General features: G+C 32.3%; 1 protein-coding gene across 1 annotated transcript; it reads right to left on the bottom strand.

The window, feature by feature from the left end:
• Positions 1-2,357: 2,357 nt before the first annotated feature.
• On the bottom strand, positions 2,358-16,903 carry wb (wing blister). Its single transcript, XM_017904709.1, has 31 exons — positions 16,837-16,903; positions 15,775-15,881; positions 14,886-15,069; positions 14,106-14,461; positions 13,439-13,636; positions 13,149-13,319; positions 12,855-13,018; positions 12,628-12,762; positions 12,190-12,445; positions 11,562-11,730; positions 11,103-11,324; positions 10,480-10,733; positions 10,182-10,293; positions 9,963-10,107; positions 9,465-9,777; positions 8,976-9,136; positions 8,259-8,397; positions 7,950-8,190; positions 7,575-7,748; positions 7,319-7,485; positions 7,073-7,231; positions 6,831-6,979; positions 6,201-6,488; positions 5,949-6,114; positions 5,406-5,825; positions 5,079-5,267; positions 4,439-4,773; positions 3,987-4,293; positions 3,362-3,800; positions 2,806-3,174; positions 2,358-2,614 (listed from the first exon to the last, which is right to left on the bottom strand). Exons 1-31 carry the CDS (start codon positions 16,901-16,903, stop codon positions 2,472-2,474), a joined length of 6,699 nt encoding a protein of 2,232 aa, XP_017760198.1. The 3' UTR covers positions 2,358-2,471.
• Between the last annotated feature and the right edge of the window lie 6,546 nt (positions 16,904-23,449).

Here is a 23,449-nt window from a genome sequence, read left to right as displayed (position 1 = left end):
AGATTTGAAAGCGCAAATCGCGAAAAAGAAGTCTATGATAACAATGTGAACGAACAGTGAATGAAGATTTACGATTAACACTATAATAGTCACTAATCTTAAGAATCAACGGAAGAACATCGGCTTGTGGAGAAGGGATTGAAAATATAATAGAGGAAAAGCTACAAACAGTAAGAGAACGTTTGAAAAAAGGATGTGTAACTGTAGCAAGGAAGGGTGATTGCTTGTGCTTGATATTTATATTTTTCGAAGCAGAGAAATATTATTAGTGAGCTGTTGGTAACCGGCGTGATAAACAATGAAACGAAAACACAGAGATACGAAAAAATGGGATATAAATAATCGCGCTTATTAATAATAAACGATTACCTTTATGTAATAATCCTTCATTTTTATTGTCACAAATGAAAGAAATGAAAACTGAAAACTTTGTCGAATCATACTTGTTCGATTTATCCATGTCTGTAAATATTATGTTTTTATATACGCATAAATGAAACTACTCGATGATATATATTTATTGAGTACGTCAAGTAAAAATTTGGGTCATATTTTACTGTTAGCATCTTGCAGCGAATGTCATCAATAAAATTTAATAACCCACATTGCAATAGACTTTTATTCTTCTGTGAATGATATATATATATATTACGAAACTAAGTGTGTCTTCTTTGTCTTAATTGGTTGTGTAATGTAAATGTATATATAACTTTTGGAGTACAGAAGAGGGTGAATTAGATGACCATACTTTCTCATTGTTATATATTTTATACACAATAGCGGAGGCGTCATTGTTAATTTTTCTGCATATGTATAATATATTACAATTCAACGAATAAGAAAAATACTAGACATAAATATTAAAATATCCTTGTGAAGAACATTTCTCCCTATATATATACTATATTTAATTCGTTAAGGACACTTTATTACAGGGCGCTAAATATGACTTTTCTTTCGCTTCTAATCATATTAAATATTAAAATTCAATACCTTACTACCGCTACAACAGTACAAAATAATTTCATTTCACTTTTTCTTATCCTTTTCTTTTTAAAAAATATACGGTTTCGATCGAGCACTTTTCATGCTGTATGCCGCGCTCTCGATCGAAATCGCTGGTTACACTTATATTAACGATAATAAATAGCTTTAAATACTGATGTACAATTGTTTCATGACTTACAAATGAATTACAATTAAACTATATGGCAGTGATCTTGCTACTTATACGCATGTCGTGACGTTTGTTTTGTATATCGGGTCTATGATACAATTCGACGCGAATTTGTGCCATAATTTGTTAATGCTTCAAAAATCGTTTCTCAAACTATGTTTTCTAAAACCATTGTGAAATATTAACTATTTAATATTCAAAACATTTCAATGGCGAATAACCCTTTAAATTTTTACTACGTAGTATGTTGAATTTTTTATATTTTGATATTAAATTAAAAAATTTTCAGTTTTATAATTAACATAAATTAATGATAATTTATTTTGAGAATTATAAGTGTGAATAAACTAGCTATCTTTTTATATTCATTTGTTTTTAATTTAAACTTTGATAGGCGCGGTAGTTATTGCGTATAAAGATTCATGTGAAAGCGCGGGAGGATGATACTTTTCATTCGTTATTTGTATCATCAAAGTATTGTGAATATTATTATGAAAATACCTATTGGAATGGCAATATGAGTGTAACGAATCGCTTCTACATCATAGTATTGTTTTATAAGATACGTAATAACTTTTTCTAAGTATTTTTTAAGATATAATAGTAGTTAGATAGATAATTCATAAATTTTTGAAATAATGTCAATCGATTTACTTTCATAGAATAACGAATTCAATGAACTTTTCATTTTTTCATTAATTTTTTTGTTTCTTTATTCATTAACATCAAAATGGTTGTTTAAATAACCAATTAATACTTTAACATCGAACTGTAGTCTAAATCAAATGTTTTAGTACATGTTGAGAAAATTCTTCATTTTTTTGCAGTAAAAATTTATTTCAAAAATTTGATGTAAGAATAAGTAAATGTAAAATTTGTTATGTACAAATTGTAAATATTAACTTATTCTTTTTACATTGTGTTCATAGCATGTAATTTTCCCTCAACTTATTTTTAATATAAATATAAACTTATCATTGAATACATATAAAAAGTACAAAGAATTTTAATTAATATTTTATATGTATTTGTTACCATAGAATTTTATAACAGTAAAAACAAGTTTGAGAAACATCAATGTAAACTTCATGCATTTGCATGTTAGCATCTCTTGGCTTCGTTTAATCTTATGTCTTAATGATTAAAGAATTTCCCATCATGATATGGCACTTGATCCCGGTGTGAAATTGCATTGAACACAGTTCATAGAAACCTTTCGAGCATTGTGTGTCCTTTGAACAGTCTTTGGAACTAAATTGAATGACTCAGAGGAGTTCACACATTGTACTGATTATCATTGTACTGGGCAGGAGCTCAAGTGAATATTATGCAATTCATCCATGTCTGTCCAATCTCGTCTCTCTCCCCCTATCATTACGTTTCTTATACACCCATTGAAATGATCTCTTGTTATTAATGTACCTTTTGGAGCAGAGGCTGCAAAATTATTCATTTGTATTTAGAAATCTATATTTTTCTTATGTTATAATAATTCTTATTTCATAATAGATGAATCATTATAAAATATATTAAATTCATCAATGAGCTTTTGCTAAAGATACCATAATATGGTATGAAGTTTTAATAAAAACTAATAAGGAAGAAAATTATTCATAAACATTCCTTACCTGGTAAACCACCAATGTATAGAGGTCCAGAGACTGTAGAATCCATTATATGATAATTAACGTTAGCTGGAAGGCCATACTTTTGATCCATCTCGTCGACTTTTAATGCCAACTCTTCGTCATTATAAACTGCTTGTATTCTGTGCCATCGATTGTCACAAATCGTGTATGGACTAGTAAAACGTTGTTCTACATACAACGGTTTGTTATCTCCCAAATCGCCTGACATGATCACTTTACCATTATTCAACTCCAATGATAATGAAGGTGAATTACCGGGTGCTGTTATCGAAAGCAAAACACCCGACAATTCTGATGTTCTAAATTCCAACTGAAGCTCCAATACAGCACCTAATTCAAAGTTCCTTTCTGCAAAAAAGAAAAATTTAATTCCTTACTTTATTAAACTTTTTATTATGATTGCTTATACAGTGGTACTTTTATATAAGTATTTAGCCAATCATCAATCTTCTTTTTTAATGAAATCTCATTTTTGCATGTTCCACAAATTAGTATAGATTAAAAAATAATTCATTTAAGTTTATTATTTGCTTACTATATATAGCATATGCTTCATCCTGGAAATAAGCTCCACTTTCTACATTTGGGAAACATTGACCCACTTGATAGGCTCTGCTAGTAGAACCAACCATATCATATACGTTCCCATTAATCCTCAATCCTCTGATACACCCTTTTAGAGTCTCAAGTTTAACTACAACTTGTTCAGGAATCGGAGTCCCACTCTCAGGTAAGCCTCCAATATACATCATAGAGGCTAGTCCAATCTTTCTTGGCACTTTAATTGTGCGTGGTGTTTGAGAATCCACAAGCAACGTTAATTTTCTTTCTTCATGACTGATCACTACATGATGCCAGTTACCATCATTAAACGGAGTTTTAAATAATAACTCTTTCTTTTGCTTGCTTTTCACTAAAAGTAAAAGCTGTCCATCTCGTATGACGACCATGAGGTAGTGTTTTGGTCTAAGGCCCTATAAAGTAAAGAAAGTATTTTAATCAGAAATATTGTAATAACACTGTACCAGAAATGTAAGATATCATTTATGATGTGTATTTTTAAAATATTAAAAAATACACAAATTTTCAAAGATTTTCTAGTACATAAATATCGACGAAATTAAAAATTTTTTTTCAGTTTCTAAGAAATTATTACATACTGGAGTAATAAACAGTAAGCCATTCGGATAATATGTCCTGAAATCAAATTCTATCGCGTATTTCTTCTCCCAAAATTTTTTGAAGTTTAAATAAAGTTGTGTATGACTATTTGGTTTGTCTCCGAATTTTAGAGCACCAGCTTCCAGAGAATAATATGGCACTTTTTGGCATCCTTCGGGTTGAGTAGACATTCCCCTGGATAACGACGCTGATGGTGTATAGGTAGGAGGATCTCTTCCCATGCTTGGTCCAGAACGACCAATCAATGCATGCTCGAAATTAATAGCTTCATCGAATCGGATAATTCTAAAGATAAGAAAAATCGAAAAGAAAATACATACTTTTAAGTTAGCTTACTGGATATAACAACTGAAAATTTTATTTATGAAAAGTACCATTTTTTAATGTTTGTATTTCTGAAAGTATAAAGTGTAGCTTAGAAAAAACTTACTCATCATTAAATATCGCATCTTTAATGGCACCATATAAAGGGGTAGTGGTCGAAATCATGTTAGTATTGTTAATAAGTACTGGTAAACCTCCAAAGAACAGTCCTCCACTTCCCTCAGGAGCTCTGATAGCAGCGCTGGTAGGTAGTTTACCTGCGCTTTGATAGGCATCGTCTATTCGTAATTCGACTTCTTTTCGCCTTTTGATTATTGTTACTGAATGATATCTTCCGTCATTGAAAGTCTCATTCGATTGTAAAACGAGCTCTCCTCTTCCAGCGTTCAAACGTACTTGTACTTGTCCATTGATTATGCATACAGAATAATAGCTCCTTTTCTGAAAGAATAAATTGAATTGTAAGTTAATGATTTCATTTATTACATTCTATTATAATTTCAAATTATAATTGTATTATATGAAATTAATTATTCGGCACAGAATATTAAATAAAATATTAATAAAAATTTAGAATAATTTTAGTAATCAAAAATTTTTTTTAAACATTTACTATTGTAAACTACTGAAGATAAATTGATCAATATTATATTAAATTACGTTCCTATTCGGTTATAATACAATTATAATAAATATTTGTTTGGTTTAAATTAATTTGAATATAAAAGGAGAACACTGGTTCTTACATTCGACTCATCGTTCATGTGTCGTATAATAGGCATACGTTCTTCTTGTCCTTCGAAGGTAGAAAGGAAAAGTACAGTCTCCACTTGCATTGTTCTAAAGGAGAAACTCACTGTAGAATTTATTTTACGCAGTGTATATGCTGAATGTTGCAAATATCCATCTCCGTAAAATCCTACTATCCTTAATGGCTGCAAAAGTAAAAATTTATCAATTTAAACAGACTTATCAATATAATTTCTCATAAAAATTACTCTTGGCTTATATATTGAATATTTCAGTTTTGTAAAATCTAATCTAATATCTTTTCATAATTTTCATCTGTGTACCTTATTTCCACAAGTAGGCTCGACGCCATAATACTGTTCTGCCATTGGATCATAGCCTTCTTCAAGCATGATATTAGACATACAACCAAGGAAAGACACTTGTGAGGGTAACATTAATTTGTCTGTACGGAAACTCGGTGGCACGCCACCGATATAATATTTAGCCTGGAGGAAATCAGGTATGTCCTCTTTCTTAGGCTGAGGTGTAGGTGCACCAATTCTGTTATCATTTCCTCCTCCAATACTTAAACTACATTTCTCAATATTTTTGCGTTGCTGATAGTGCCTAGATGCATCCACCTTTGTCCAGTTTCCAGTATTGTACTTGAAGTTCGAGGACATATCCATGCTAACATTACCACCGTAACCGATGTGCAGAATCACTTTTCCTTCTCTCAGGAATATCATGATGTGCTGATTCTATTATACGTAGAAATAAAATGTATTAATTAAAATATGAATCTAACGTTATATGTAAAATTAATAGAAAAATCAAAGTTGTCTTAAAATATTTGTACAGAAGAACACATGAATATTGCATACATTTTCTGGGTTAATAGCCAGAAATAGCAGAGCATTTTCGTCATATGTTCGGAAGCTGATCGATACCCCAAATGAATATTTATTATATGGTGCTGAAGAAACTCGGTTTCTGACTGCATATCCTTCTCCATTGAAGTTGTAATTGTCATCTTTAGCATCTTCCACTCTATAACATTAGAATAGAATATATAAATTGAAAATGGATATTCATTATTATAGCATTAAAAGTTGAAGGGAACTTTTCGCCATTACCCTTCTACGCAGGCTTCGCAAGCCATATCCGGTGCAGTTGTAATGAAATTCCAAAGGCCAATAGGTTTTCCATCCAGGATGACTTGGTGTACACATCCTGGAAGTCCATTAGACGCGATAAGTTCGGTTCTTCTTCGTTCTGATCTGGGAATTTTTCCTATCCATACACGATCTGTGGTGGTAATGTCGAAACGGCCATACTCAGAGTCTGTTGAATTTCTCACGGGTGGATGTCCTTTAGTTGTTGATGCTTGCTTTCGTACATGCAGTTTACCTAAGTGACGTACTCTGAAAATTGTTTCAGTTCTTCACAAAATGTTCATTACATCTGTTACATGTAGTATAAATAATAGATAAAACACAGACTAATTGGCGAAAGTTTTATTGAGCCAACAAAAATATTTTCATTGATAAAAAATGTCTACTAATTATAATAATTAAAGAATAATATTATATCCTAATTTTTTTCTTTTTCTAGTTTTGAAATTCTGAACTGGAGACTTATTTTTTCCTTTTTTCGTATTCTTCAGGGACGAGACATTAACGTAAGTTTAAAAATTACCTCGATATTGATCTTATTTCATTTTTATACTATTCGTATTATTTTTAAGTTATGAAATAAAATGATACCTTTCAGCTTCGACGCGATACCAGAACCTGTCATCCTGAAGATTGCCGTTCTGTATCACTTCCGGATGTGTAAGGATTCCCGTACCTCCTCCAACATTCCACACGAACCTTACTCTCCTATCAATGATCTCCAGAGCAATGAAATCATCCTGTGAGTCAAACAGAAATATTACAAATTATTTTTCTGATTTGGTATTTTAAAACACTGCGAGTGGTATACTTAATTCGAGTAGTATACTTACATTTATACTACTTGGCAAATAGAATAGAGAACCTTCTTTCTTCCCTTTTGGAAGAGCAAAGGTCATCACAATAGTGTTTGTTGATGTTGGCTGTAATGTTGATGGTCTGTAGGATCTACTACATTCTTTTCCTTCTGCTGATTTCAAAGAAACGCGAATCTAAGGAAAAGAATTTTATTTAAACATATGCTCGATTATAACACCAAACGAAAGAAAATATCGTTAAAATTATAATATTGTATTTACTCCATCAGCAGTGTTTCTGGCTTCAGCAATTTTGTCTTTCAAGTTCTGTAACTTTATAGCCAACGTATCATTCCATTTGTCAAATACGTTTTTTCTTTTCACGGCGGCATTCGATAGACTTATTAATTTCGCATCTGCTTTCTTTATATTGCTAAGTGCTTCTGACACTAAAATAATTTTTTTTTTTGTGAATAAAAGTATGATTACTTAGGCATGAAGAAATATATAGGATAATAAAAAGTATAATAATTCTTACTTTTCTCATTGGCTAAGCTAATCTTTGAATCGCCTTCTCTTTTTAATTCGTGCAATTTTGGTTTCAATCTATCAACAATTCCTTCCTTGTAATCTTCAATTAATTTCTGCGTGGTCTTAACAGTTTCTAATATCTTCTCATTTTCGTCCAATATATTTTTTGCTTGTTCATGTACTGAAAACAATATATAAATATTTTAATGGTGACTACAATAAGCATATAATTTATTTTTATAATTTTTTTATTTAAAAAAGAAATGCAACAGTGCATTGAAAGCCCAAAATATTATGATAGCTACAACAGAGAGGTATTTTCATTAAAGTTATATGTTTATTTTTTTTTGTGGAAGAACAAAATAGTATAAAATAGACTCACATTTCTCACTATTATTTTGCAAAATTTGCAATTTTACATTGATCTCGTTATCTTTGATTCCAGTCTTGTTCAGAGTATTTTTCAAAGTATTCACAACTTCCTTTTGAGATTCCAATTCATCACTCGCATCTTCTACTAGCTTTCCATGGTTCTTTGCAGTGTCTTTCTGTTTGGATGATGCTAGAGATATTTCATTAGCGTTGTCCAAGAGTGACTTTGATTGAGGACCATCAGGATATGTCTAGAAAAATACATGTAATTATGAAAATAGTCATCTTTAAGATTTCCATTGTCATATTTATTTCTTACCATATTGTACATCTCGTCAGCAATATCTTTAGCTTCCATTGCTGTGATATTCGCAGTTCTTATGCTATCGACGATATTCTTGTATGCCTGACTGGCCTTCAGTGGGCTAGCTGCGATGTTTCTTGTTTCGGAAAACAGACTGCTCGGCAGAAACGCCAAGTTGCACTTTATCAAGTTATCGATCGTCAATTACATAAAGTAATAGCGTACAAGTAAATAACGATAATTAATTCGCAGCTGGAACTGTCTGTCATAATTTTTATGCGCTATCATTTTTGTTCTTAAGCTCAAACTTTATGTACTTCTCATTCTCAGTTCTCAGTTATTACATTTTAATTTCAGTTTAGAGTTACGTATTGATTTTTACAATAACTATGGAGTTTATATTGTGCTATTAAATTTACAGGACCAGTGCGAAAATTTGTTTGAATTACTTTCTTAAATAGTCAAGTATATAAGGATACTTAAGAAATATTAAATAATTTAATGGTAGTTCTGTTTATCCTCTTTAATAATTTGTATTTCTTGTTGTAACAATTGTAACAGTAATTAATGTTCATAAATATTAATATTAAATATTAATAATACTTATTAAGTTATATTCTTTTATTTAATATATGGTAATATTATTGCTTGACTATTTAAATATTAATAAATATTACTATAAAATAATATGAAGTAAAGTTATAAGAATAAAAGTAAATAAATTCCCCTTACCTGACATACTGATCAACGTAGTTTGATAAATTCCTCACGTGTGTAACCGCGGGTATCACGTACGTGTCGTTATATTCGTAATTTAATCTATACAGCAGTTCCTCTTTCATACTCAATTTATCAAACCAGTATGTTAATTTGTTTCGCAATTCCGGAAGATCCTGTAATTTAATACATCTTCTTTTGAGGTATTGCTCGACAGGTAGAAGATACTATTATTTTTACTTGTATCTAGTACTAATAACTAAGATATTACATATTTTTACATATACATAGTGCAAAATATCAAATAAAAATTGTAGTGAAAAATTTTCATTTTTTATTTAGTTTTATCTCCTTCCAAATTATTTTAAAAGATTGTCTAAAGAAAATCATGACAATCGATGCAATTATTTAAAAAATTACAGATTTTAATTAACAACTAATTTTAAGTTTTATTAAAATTTTTATAAAATTGTCGATAGTTTAATTCATTTCACTCATACGTACTAGAGCGTTATTTTGGAAATCTGTGATGAAATCATGCGTTTCATTCGTCAACTTTTCACCTTCTGTAAGGGATGCATTAATAGTGCTGCGTATCATCTTGATCTCGTTGCAGCTATTTCTAGCTTCCAAAAGCGTTTTATTAATATTGTTGTATGAACCATCATACGTGAATAGCGTTTCCATGGTGTCTTCTATGATGTTTCTCATGTCATTTAGTTTTATAGAATATTCTTCAACATCGTCTTGAGCAATCGCTAATGGTTCCGTTGCATCGTACAAGGAATTCAACCAATCAGTATATTCTGCGACATCGCTGTTGTTTTTCACAAATTTTAAATAAATATCTATTAGTTCCGGTAATTATAATTTAATGAAATTCAAATTTCAAGAAGTTTGTAAAATACAATTTAAAAAATATGCACAATACTTATTTCGAATGGAATTAAGCTGTAGCAATTAATACAATACTTATGGGTTGAGGTTTATTTAAATACTAACTCGAGGAAACTTTCTATTTCCATTGTCTTCTTTGTTAAATTTATGGCCTTTAAACCATTCAAAATCATTTTTGCGATTTTTAGTGCTTTCTTGATTTCTATCCTTTTATTGTCATTACTATATTGGTTCAATAGCGAAATTGTATCTAAAAAGGTGAAAATTATCATATGATCAATTTGTGTAAAAATATAAAGTTTGAGGTTTGTTTAAGACAAGTACCTTCTATATATTGATCCAAATTGTCAATTTCGATTTTCGCGCTAAATATATTATTCTTTAAATCATAAGTCTTTGATGTCATGGTATCTCCACGTTTAGCGCGTTCATTCGCCTAAAAGATTAATATCAATATATCTTTAATTATCGTATTAGGCAAAAATAAATGTATTCTTCAAATTTCAAATATTAGCTAATTTCTTTATCTAAAGATTTTTTAATATCGTTAGAACTGTGAGAATTTTAATATTTAATTTTGACGTATGTTAGTATCTATATTTCATGAAAATTAAACACGTACAGTTCTTAGTAACATCTCAACGTGTTTCATGAGCTTTCTGTACTCGTGCCAGGGAACATTTTTCATTCTTTGCTTCAATTTATTCTGAAGATTTATTTCGCCCAAGAACGTGCTCGCATTGGACTCGATGTAAGATAAATCTTCCCATGGGGGAGGAATGTAACCATTGATTATATGACTAGTACCCTCAGCTAATTCTTGAGAAAGTGTAGCCACAGTGTCGAGTAGGATACCAGTACAATTATCATTGCATGCTATTAAAAGATAATACCGATCAGTTAACAAAAATAAAAAGACATCTTTCTTAATATTTAAATACCTTTTTGAAACATTAACTTTTATAGGACTTTTTTAACATATTATTAGACAATCTCATAAAACGGTATTACATAAATTAAATGATATTCATGTAACAGTTATAATAACTTTTAATTAGGGAATACTATTTAGTTTTCTTTTTTGGAAAGAGTAGTATAGGATACTAGACTTTGGTCACTTATTTCAATAACAATTTCGATATAAAATTCCTAATTTCTATTTACTTGTGAGATTTAACATGGCATAAGAGAAAATACGGAATAAATGTTATATATAAAATAATATTTCATGCAAATTTCACTTACATGTGCAGATGTTATTTATATAAACATGACGATACGCAGTGCATTGGGAGCAATCACGACCCGTGGAACCAGCTCTGCATCTGCATTGTCCTGTTTCCGTGTTGCATTCATCGCTCAAACTTCCAGCAGAATTGCAGTCGCATGGTACACATTTTCCAGCAGGGAGATGCGGAAATCCATAATATCCAGGAGTACATCGCTCGCACTTTCTGCCAGTGTAGCCTGTGTGCAAATAAAAATATCATTTTTCTTTACAAATATATTTTTCTTGCGAATATAAAAAGCGGAAAAATTATTTTTGGTAATTAAGGTAGCGATAGGATTAGAATCTTCATATCTTTCACATTGGCACAAATTTTGCTTCTTTCATTCATTGACTGTATAAAATTTTATTAAGTGTCATTACACTATGGAATTCATTTAAAAATTAATATAGTATATAACAGTGCAGGTACAAACCAGGTTTACAGACACAGATTGGTTCAGTATTGGCAAGAACCACACAAGTGTTTGAAAATCTCTTATCCACTTGTGGACAGGGACATGGTTTACAGCCATAGTCTGGATGACCATAGAAACTATCTGCACAAATATCACACCTTGGTCCTGCTGTATTTCCTCGACAATTCTGTAACAGAAATGATAAATTGTTAAGATTCAATATAATACCAACACATAGATTTTTTAGTAGTATGTTATTATAGCGTGATAGATTCTTCTTGGCTTAAAGAGAAAAAAGATTTCTTTGCAATTGTTAACTCAATTGAAAGTTTGTACTTGTCTCTAAAGATCTTGTAAATAGAGTGAATCATATTCTGATCAAGGTCTGTGTAAGGTAATTCAAGGTAACATGTAAATTGCTTGTCTAATTTGTGTCTGACCATAGACAGTCTATTTTCCCTTATTGCCTTATATATTTTACTCCTATTTATCTGAATACAGTTTTATTTTATTTTAGTTTCTAATGTGTTCGTTATTATAAATAAATATTTTAAGGTATATTTCATTGAATGATAAGAGATAGTTATACGTTTTCTCTTAAAATTTAATACAACTTTATTTGTCGAGTTACAGTCAAACAGCTTACCAAACAATATCCTGTTTCTATATCACAAATATCTGATCTTCCATTACACTGACAGCGTTTGGCTTCTCCAATGAGATTTATAACAATGATAGATGTAACGGTAGTGTTTTTATGCCATCGGTAGTACCCGATACTTGGATCCTGACAAGATGTACTGTTATATTCTGGGGGACATTTGCAAATCTCAACACCAGTCGCAAGTTGTGGTGTGTGTGTAGGTGTTAAAACAGCAACGTCTAAAGAAGCTTCGAGTAAGCTAAAATTCAATATAGTAATGAGGATTGAAATTCATGAATGACTTTCATTTGTAATCGGTAGTTTTAGTGCTGACTATTTAAACAAATAAAAAACATATACATAAATATTTTTGAAACAGGTAATGAAATAAGAATATCTTAGTTCTGGAATTAAATAATTAGGTAATAAAATTATACATACGTTGTTTTTATAAATTCTGCATTATCAGATGCTTTTATTAGAATATATTGCAAATTTTGCAACGCAACCATGAGAACCTCTCTTGTCACTTTGTAATCAGGTCTGTTTTGCAGTTGCCATAAAGACTCGTGAAATCTGAAATTAAAAAGAAAAAGAAAGATTGTTTCAATATCCAAGCTAAATATTTTCGTTAAAAAATTATTAATATAATTTTAACTCGATATTACCTGACTTCATAATGATTGCTATTCGTAAGCACAGGTAAATAGTATTCTAAGACAATTTTATTGTTCCCTTGTATCTGCACGATTGGATATTGAAAGGTTGATCTTAGAGGTATTCCACCTTCTGTTAAGGTAGTGAATCTTAAAAATCCTCCATAGGATACGACCTGGATTTGCGAAAAATATTTTTCAAAAATTCTTCATCATTAAAAGATTCTATATTTTTAAAATAAAGAATTCTATTTATCTTAAAATTTTGTTAGATAGTTGAACTTCTTTCTGAACATTCAGAATTACCTTATCTCCAAGAAAAGGTTCTGGGAGCATCCAATAGAGTGGATAATTATAATATAAATGCGATGGTATCGTGACATCACCCTCGACATCAGGAATCGTTGAAAGTCCATTGGTTACATTCAATCCGCCATTAGCGGGAGATAAAAAAATTTGTGATCTAAATTTCGAAACCTACAAACGAAGAAAATATTCAATAAATAAATATTCATTTTTTCGTTATCTTTTTCTTTCATTTTTTAAGAGTTCAATGATTTAATATCGTTTCAATAACGTAAAGGTACAGTGCTTACTACTATATCGTTGCTGGTATCATTGATGTAAAGGATTCGTGAACGTGTTAATCTCCGTTGACCCCAACTGAGGCCAGCCTGGTGACAAGAAGTTGCTCTTCCAAAACAGAAGCATTCAGTGCATCCTTTTGGATTGTCCAACGCTAAACCGAACGTACCTTCTTTACACTGGTTACACTGTCTTCCAATCACGTGTTCCTAAATTGAAAAACCCACGATTAATCGCAAAACAAAAACTAACTCACGATATTCCTAAAAAAAGCTATTCAAGTTAGAATAGATACCAAAATTTCAAATTTAATCTTTGCAAATTTAAAATAAGTCATTTATAGTGTTTTAAAAACCACAGTTTGAATACTATGGTTTTTGCTTGTTACAAATTAGGACGAATTAAATTAAAAAATTAGGAAACATGAAAATCAGTTATATCATAGTGCAAATTCCGTCTGTAAATTTTAATACACTAGAAGATCCTCAAAATATTAAAAATATTAATCTTGAAATTCCTCATGTAATCTTAATTCAAGTGCCAATTTTAGAAATTCAATTTTCATTTTCCTATTTTCACTGAATATAGTTATAGTACCCAGATATAGTTCTTCAGGAATGAATAAATATTTCTTAATATTAATTAATATTCCTAGATGAAATTATATTATTAACATACCTTGCAAGGACACTGTCCATCGTCATTGCAACTGCAAGTTTCGTTATTACATTGCAAGGTACCGGCCACGTTGCAACTGCAAGGTCGACACCTAGGGTAGCCATAGTACCCTTTGGCGCATCTCTCACATCTAAGTCCATCGTAGCCTATTCTACAAGGACATTGTCCTTGGAGATCGCACTGAGGCTTCGTAGAGCCAAGGGTGCACGCACAGAGCCTGCACCCAACACCTGGGACCAGGTCCCAGGAACCTGGTCTGCACCTGTCGCAATGTTCACCGAAGGTCAAGGTTGGGCACACGCATCGACCTGTGTCAGGATCACAGATGTGACCTGGTCGCACACATGGGTCGCAAACTGTAAATATTCAGAAAATTATCTGGAGATGTTTAAAAAGTGAAGTTAAATTATTTCTAGTAATTTCGTTTAGTGATTTATTAGGATAGATTATGACTTATAAGAGTCGATTTATTTCATAGAAATTTGTGCAGAAAATTGTGCTAGTTTTTAAAATAAAAGGCTCTATAAGGTTTTAATTTCTTGTTTTGATAATTTGGCGAGCTTTTATAATTAAGTGTAGTTAGTATAAGTGATAATAATTGGAGTGGTATGATGAAAATAAATAGTTAATTTTGACAAAAGCAGTTGAATTCAATAAAAAGGAAATATATGAAGTCTATTCTTGTGATAGGTATGGTGATTCTAGATATTTAGATAAAATAGTAATATTTAAAAAATTCGTATGTACTTTGCAGATTAGAATTTGAATATAGAATACTACCTTGACATCCGTTCGAAGAAAATCCGTAATACCCAGGTAGACAGTTATCGCAACGTGTGCCACCCACACCTGGCTTGCAGTAGCATTGTCCTAAGGTATCGTGACAGGAAGAATTGTATGCTCCTATAGGATCGCATCCACAAGGAGCACATCCTGCTCCCGTTGTTAGACCCCAAAAACCAATCTTAAGAAGATAAAGAATTAGAAAAATCGTACTAAATATAAATAAATGTATTACTCTGTGCAAATGTAGAAATTTTGTAAATTCTAAGTATTAATAATATTTTTAGAATTTTGTAAATTTTAAATATTAATAATATTCTTGGAATTTTATAAATTTCACTTAGTAGTAATAGCTTTAGAATTTTGCAAATTTTAAATATTAATAATACCTTCAGAATTTTGAAAATTTCACATAGTAGTAATAGCTTTAGAATTTTGCAAATTTCATATAGTAGTAATACCTTTAGATTTTTGTAAATTTTAAATATTAATAATACCCCTAGAATTTTGCAAATTTCACATAGTAGTAATGCCTCTAGAATTTTGTAAATTTTAAATATTAGTAATAGCTTTAGAATTTTGCAAATTTCACATAGCAGTAATACCTTCAGAATTCCGTCAATTTTAAATATTAATAATACCCCTAGAATTTTGTATATATATTTTTTTTAATATATTATTAATAGTCGTGGCATTTATATTTTATGTAATTCTAATGGAATTTATTTCTATCAATTATTTCACTAGTAATGTATTGAACTAAATCTTATTCTGATTAGTAGCAGTTAACCCTTGTATTACTATAGGTGATCACAGTCATTCTTCAAAATTTCTCATTCAGCAACTCTGATTGAGCAAAGCCATCAATCTAGTAATAAGTACTCACCATACATTGATCGCACTGTCTGCCAGCTACATGGGGCGTACACTGACACTGTCCTGATACAATGTCGCAGGCAGTTGATATGGAACCAATAGGATTGCATCGACACCCTAGAAATATTTAACAAGCTTAGATTAACACATCACATTAATCTTTCACCTCGTTTTATCGCAATTGACTTTTAATCGCCTGCCTTATGATCTTGTTTCTTTATGATTTTTCTTGCTTTCGGAATATAACAATCGATACAAAAATTATAGAAGTATTATGTGATATTCAGTTCTAACAGTCTTCAGTTTCACGAACCGAAACGAAATTTGAAATTAAAATGAGGATTTATCTCGAACATAATCTTTGTTGTTTGTAGCAATTGAATTCATTATCCCGAGATTATCGCGATATTAGAAGATAGAAGGTTAACACGTTTGTTGTCAATCAAGGTTTTATTATCTTTACTATAATCTGACAAATAACGAATAAGAAAATTTATTTCTATATTGCAAATCATTGTTTATGAATTATTACAAATTTCTTTTCTCAACATTTTGTTATCTACATAGGTTGATAAATTATGTGTGGATTTAGATCTAACACTCACGCAATGTATAGTAATTTCGTTCAAATACTCTGTACAATTTTTGGTAATTAGTTTATTTAATACCAATAGTTTCTTAACGCTAACTTTCCTATCTTCTTAAATTTCAATAGTTCTTTAATACTAACTATTTTAGTATTAAATTTTTGCCTAAGTTTTCTAATTCCAATAGACTTTTCAACCTACAATATGTATATAGGTACTTAAGTATAATACACGTAGGTACTGTTAATTTAAATATACTGTGCACTAGAAATGAAAACAAATAGACACAGAGTTCCGTTTATATCAAATTAAAGTCGACATTAATCCTTCAAGAACTCTCAGTCTTGGGTTCTGATCTCCAAGTCCTGAGTTCTAAGGCGCTAGACTTTCCCTTCGGGCCCAGCCGATCCTCGGGGATCGAGCCAGACTAGGACCAATAGGTGCTAACTTTTGGTGTTCAATTTTTCGTCATCTTTGGACCTAACGTTTGGGAATTCCTGCTACAACAATTGGTATAGTATCTCCGAGTTTTATGAACACTTCGCCCGCCATCGGTGGCCCATTTGGCGGCCAAGTCTGGGCCTGAACGGAACGGCAAGCAAAACGAGCTGGGCACTTAACGTGTTAATTCATCCTTTCTTTCGGACCTCCGCAAGAAACTTTCTAAATCAATTTATCAGGAAATTCATCTGCTGTCACGGATAGAATCCATTCTCGCAAACTGGTTGCCTTAATCGTCCACGCGAGAACTCTCTATCGAGTGATAAAACAATATAGTATATTTGGTTGACGTTGTTCCAGGTTGATAATTCGCGTTTCATTCTCGAGCTATGAGATCATGCAGGGGAAATATGTCTTCCATCCATTCCTAGGTAACGATATATAAATCTACACGTATCGTGATCAGCATCTATTCAGTCTGGATCCTAGTCATGCATGACTAGTGTTTGCTGATGCGCGATCGATCGCATTTCGCAATTAGCAATGCCGCCGCGACGAATATCGTATTGTATTCAAACGACGTAAGCCCTGGTTGGCACTTTCACGGCTGCTGGCACCGCGACGAAAAAGAAAGAAAGAGCATTCAACGAGGAATTTTTATGACGCAGTCATAAATCGCGAACAGGTACTGTACATTTAAATTCAATTTGGTCACTGGTGTCAGACGGTGAAATAATACTTGTAGTCGTTCAGCTCAAAGACGACGAAACAATTGCGATGCTGTTTCAATTCTGTAATTGTAATCGTTCGGGATTTTGGGATTAACATTGTGGTGACTGGCTTACGTCAAGGGTAGCTTTTACGTGGAATTATCGTGGGAATTAATGAAATAGTATAGATAAGAATAAAAGTATGATATAATATAGAATAATAATAAAATTTAAGTAGATAAATACGATGTACATACATTTGCTGATTGAAATTAAGAAACAAAGAGGTCATTTATAAATTTTTGCAATTTAATAATTTTTTTATATGACTTTTTATATACCATTATATCAGCTTTGGAATATTAATAGATAATTTTATGGGATATTAGGTATTTTAATTTTCTAACACTATTTATAGTAGAGATAATCTTTATGTATAAATTTATCTTTACTCAAATTCCATTATTTATAATTATACAAATCATAAAATGGGAAGAAATTGTAGATTGAAATAAATACAAATTTTAATTTCAGTATTTTTAAGTAAAAATTTTAAGAATAAGTATTGGGTGGGGAGAATATAAACTTAGATGAAATTCAGATGAAACTTAGATGAAAACATAGAATTACGCAAAAAGTAATGCGAATCTAACTGCATGCTAGGTAGTTAATTTATTAGTTCAACGAACTGCAACATTATAACACGTTGGTCTAAAGTCTAACTAACATCTTCCGCGTGGAACATTCAATTTGAATAACTTATCGTGGAACACGTGGCTAGAAAGTTTTATGTCATTTAATAATAAACCAAACGTTATTAATGGCTAGTTTCAGTTTCGCAATCTACTATTGCTTCTCTGTGTAAACATGAATTGAAGGGTCGTATATCGCGAGTATCGCAATTATCGCGTTGTCCAATGAGTTTTGCGTGCTTTTCCAAATAGTTCAGTCCAGAACACGTGTTACATATCACGAGACAAGTTGTTCTATAAATTTAAAGAGACACAACAAATTTATGAAAAAGATCGAACATTATTTTAAATTTAAAAATCACACAAATATTATTATTAATTCGCGGGTAGATTCGCTTGAAAAATTAATTAAACATTTATTATAATATAAAGCAAACATAATAGCTATCCAAAGTTTCCGATCAGGGTGAAATTATATATATATATAATTCTGATCACGAATGTTTATAACAAAGTTATTATTAAATGCAATTAGCTCTAACTAAATATACAAATATACAAAAATATTGCAAAGATAAGTCTAAACCAAGAATAAAAATTGGACATTTTGAATAAGATTTAACCATGATTTCTTCGTGACAGTAGAACATATCTATTGTTGATCAGACAGATTGATACACGCAGTGTCACAATGCCAGACAGGAAAGGGTACAAACAAATCAATCTCCCTATTTTATGGAACAAGTACACCTTCGACCTCTAGAACAGTTTCACAGTGATCTTTTATTCAGTCTCCTTGCACGATACAACTATGTGACCGTAATCTTCATTCTTATTCGCAAGGCACAGCAAGTTTGACCTACCAGCCGTGCATCAATGTCTAAACTGCTTCAAACCTCGACACACCGAACCTCCTTTATCTTCAACTACTATTTATTCCTTCTTTTATCAATATCCAAGCCAGATACAGGGTGACACCATTCGAATAAAGCTTCCACACCTAAATTACTCGAATAATTAGCAATTTCACTCGCGTCCTAGTTCCAAACACACTTTCGCAACTTGGTCGGTCGGTCAGTGAAAAGATGCAGTTTGTGGTAAAGGATCGAATTTATAGAAATTTAACTTTAAACTTCGATTATATTTTATTCCCTGGCGGTACAAGTGTGCGGAGGCTTGAGTCTTGTGCGATGCGTAATGCATTCTTGTACGATGCGTGATGCAGACCGTTGACTGTCGAAAGAGGGTGTTCCCTCGAACCCTTCGGCCAGGTTCTTATCTATCTTATCACTCAGTCCTGCTTCGAAAATTGATAATATTGATGGTTCCTTGAAGCAAACATAGATCCCGATGCAGGGTGACGCCATCCAAATAAAGACTCCTCTCACAAGTTCCAAGGAAGTCTTCATCGTCTCGATTTTCTTCTCAAAAAGGGAAAAAATAAGGAAAAAAAGAACGAAAACGAAGGAATCACTGCTAGGAATGCTTGCCCAGCAGGCAAGTGACATATGATTAATTCAAGCAACCACGACGTCCAGCCCGGCTTCAGACCGCGTAACCGTGGCTAAAGCATAAATAATGATCTCGCGTCTCTAATCCCGCACGGCATTCAGGCCTGGTGGTTGCAGATAAATAAATAACCGATCTCGTTACAAAGCTGAAGGATCAGCTGGAAGCTGACTGTGACGCCGCCTTAATCGTAACTAATATCGATCATTCTTTAAACCGATAACCCGACGTCTCTGTTCTCTTTATTATCGCGACGGTTCAATTGCAATTCACTTTGTTCGATCCGCTAACGAAGTCCATTGACGATGGCTGGAGATAAGAGGATTCGACGTAGGCGAAAGTGGATTGATTACTCGCGGCTGATTTATCGACGTATTCAATGAGCATTGGGGATGGAATTGTAATTTGATTACGTCGACGGAAAAATAGGATGTATATAGAAGGAAATGGGACGGGAGCGGAGGCTGTGGTTTTTGTACGGAATTGCCGGTTGCGAGATGGAATCTTGGCCACCGCATACATTAGAATCCTCCGGTGTGTAATCTCGAGTCAATACGGTGTTGGGTTGATAAGTTCTCCGGTAGCTATTTTGCAAAGAATCATTAATCACCATGATCACTTCCTATTTCGAGTACTTGAATTCATGTAAAGTCTGATTTATCGACTGGATAAAGTAGTATTTACTTTCGACTTACCGGCCACTTTCGTATAAATTTCCTTTGGCAATCGCGGTTGGTTTTACTATTAAATATTTGCGTTAATGGCGTTTCATTTGCGCGCTGGGCTCACTTTGGTTATTAAATATTTTTCCGCTGCACGCGCCGTTGCAAGCGGTTCTTCAAATATTTTTAACGCGATCATGCTCGCATTTAGTTTAAGCTCGGTTATTAGACGCTCGCTGTTGTAGTTTCTAATATTAATCGTGTAATTTTTGTTTATGTCGCTTGTTCTTCAGCGATTTCCCGGGAGGGGTACGATTAAAATGTAATAATGCAAAAATCGAAGGGAAAGAGTAAAGAATTATAGGTGAAATTAATCTTCCAATTTTTATGCATTTGATCCACGCTTTAATAATTTTCTGGATATTCAATGAGGGTTTTTTAATCTTATGTATACCATGATAGGGGATTAGAAGACGACTAATTGATACATTATGAGAATTTCACATGAACTCTTCAAATTCTTAAGTAGATGTATTTATTTCTCTATATTTTCAACAAAATAAATATACAACAAAATAGAAATATAATATGGTATATAAAGATAGAAGAGATTCAAATCGAGATAATATTCTTATTAGACAAAATTAAATTAAATTAAATCAGTGATCACAAAAGATTTTTCTTGCAAGGTCTTACCCTAAGTAGATTATAGATTACAGTCTCTGTCACTCTGTCACCGAACTGCTCCTACACAATTCATCACTCTAATAAACTAGATTCTTATAAATTATTCAAATTTCTAAATCGCCCATTACTTTGATTAATTTCGCGGAAAATTGAAGGAATATTATAGGAAATATTACATGACTGCTTTCTTGGTATTTTATTCCAGACAGATCATAGATTACAATCTATATTATTTCGTCATTGGTCACCATTCGAACCTAATCTGTCAATCTAAAGATCCCCAATTATAATACTATAAAACATCTGGAAGGTAGATACAATTCACTCGAGCAGCAAACTAACGTAATATTCTAATGACTACAAGCTAATTACGCAATATTCCACTCTAATTAGAGCACAGATCGTAATCCGAGCTACTCTGCCATCTATCACCATTTAGACCTAATTTAGTAAACCAAAATGCCATAATCCGAATACTATAAACCCAAAACAATAAGAAGACAGATAAATTCACCCCTAACTAGACCATAGATCATAATTCACGCTATTTTGTCATCAACACCATTTAGTAGACCTAATTTAGTAACCCAAAACAAAGGAAGACAAACACACTTCACTTTTGCCACTGCACAAACGTAATATTATAATAAAAATAAGCGAATTCGATAACATTCCACCCTAACTAAACCACAGATCATAATCCACGCTATTCTGTCATCTACCACCATCTAGACCCAATTTATTAACCTAAAGTGTCACAATCGGGACACTATAAAGTCGAAACAATAATAGGGCAGGTACAATTCACTCGATGTACGAGCCAAAGCAATAACCCAACAGCAGGAGACGAATTCCACTAGCCCGAATGGACGATTTCGATGGCGGCGAGCTGGCAGACGCCGGTGATGTCCGCGGCCAGTCTCCGATTTATTAGCCGATAAATTGCTGGTCGTTATGGCACCGATCCGTGGAACGTCATTAAACGAATCGAAGAAGTGTCGGATCGCGAAAGTGCCGCGAGCCCCGGCGCGATTTTCAATTTCAAATTCCTCGTTACCGTCCTGCCCAGTTGCTGCGTTAATAGGCCGGAAGCCGATGGTATTATACTTTGTAATAAAGATAAGCACACGGCTATAAAGGAGAATTTACATCTATTGGGAATAGCTGGCAGTGTGTGCTCTTGGGTATTATTGGGATTAAGAGACGCTCGAATGGAGAATCGAAGTGACGATTAAGGGATAATTGGCCGAGGCGTCTTTGGCCTCGGATTCAGCGATACGGGATTAATTGGACGAGTGGATTTTTCATTTTAGGAATTGCTGCAATCCATGTGATACAGGCTTAAACCTCTGTTCTGTGGAACATCTGGAAACACTTGTGTGGCGCTGATCCTTTTCTGAAATCGGTGATTTGATAGAATTTCCTAGGGTCGGTCAGTCTAGTCCCAGAACCGTAGTCAAACAATAAAACCACATCCGTTTAGTAATAAGTTGTATATATATTCATACCAATAGCGATTATTTCACACGTGATTCCACTAATAAGGAGAGTGCAAGTTCTTCGAGTCATTGATTTAGATGAAACTTTGCAGTTATGTAGATTTAGTCATCCAGTTCAAGAAAAGAAATATTTTGCAGATATTTAAGATTGAAGGTTTATTATTCTTAACTAGAGATTTCAATAGATTTAACTAGAGAGCATTGTGGCCTAACGGCAACATCCGAAAATTGCCATCAGCGTGAGAATTTTCGGATATCGCCATTAGGCCACAATGGTACTTGATAAATATTCGAAATAAATCGTAATTAAGGCAATAATAAAACTCTAATCACAAATATCTCGAAAACTATCAGTTGCCCTGATAATGATATATTTTCTTGAACTGGATGACTAAATTTATAAACCTGCAAATTGTCAACTAAATATATAACCCGAAGGACTTGCACTCGCCTTGTAAGTTACATTCTTGAATAAAGTGTATTAAGAATATGGATTGTTCTTATCAATAGGAGTACTAAATTTTGAATTGTTCAAGAGTTTTTTGGTTTCACAGATGATACTGTACCATCTTCAATTTGTTTATATAGAATTGAGAAATTTTTACTGTCTTATATTATATTAATTCAACGATAATGCGTGTCCTACTTACCTAATTATTATAGTAATATGGGTTATTATTTAAAAATTGGAAAAGACTGACAAGGATTTGGATGTGAGTGCTTCTATTATTTTATGTATAATAGTTTGAGATTTTTTGAGAGATCATGTGAGTGTTTAAAGGTTAAGTGGATTAATTCTGGATTCTAGAAAGCAAAGAGTTAGAGTTTTTAAAATTGTATAAAGAGATTCTGCAGGATATATAATTTAGTTCTGCTTTGTTCTGTTGTGAGAATGAGA

Source organism: Eufriesea mexicana, unplaced genomic scaffold (genome assembly GCF_001483705.2).
Source record: "Eufriesea mexicana isolate 0111107269 unplaced genomic scaffold, ASM148370v2 scaffold3062, whole genome shotgun sequence".
NCBI lineage: Eukaryota > Metazoa > Arthropoda > Insecta > Hymenoptera > Apidae > Eufriesea > Eufriesea mexicana.
The sequence above is the reverse complement of the archived record's forward strand: the minus strand, read 5'-3'. Positions and strand labels throughout refer to the sequence as shown.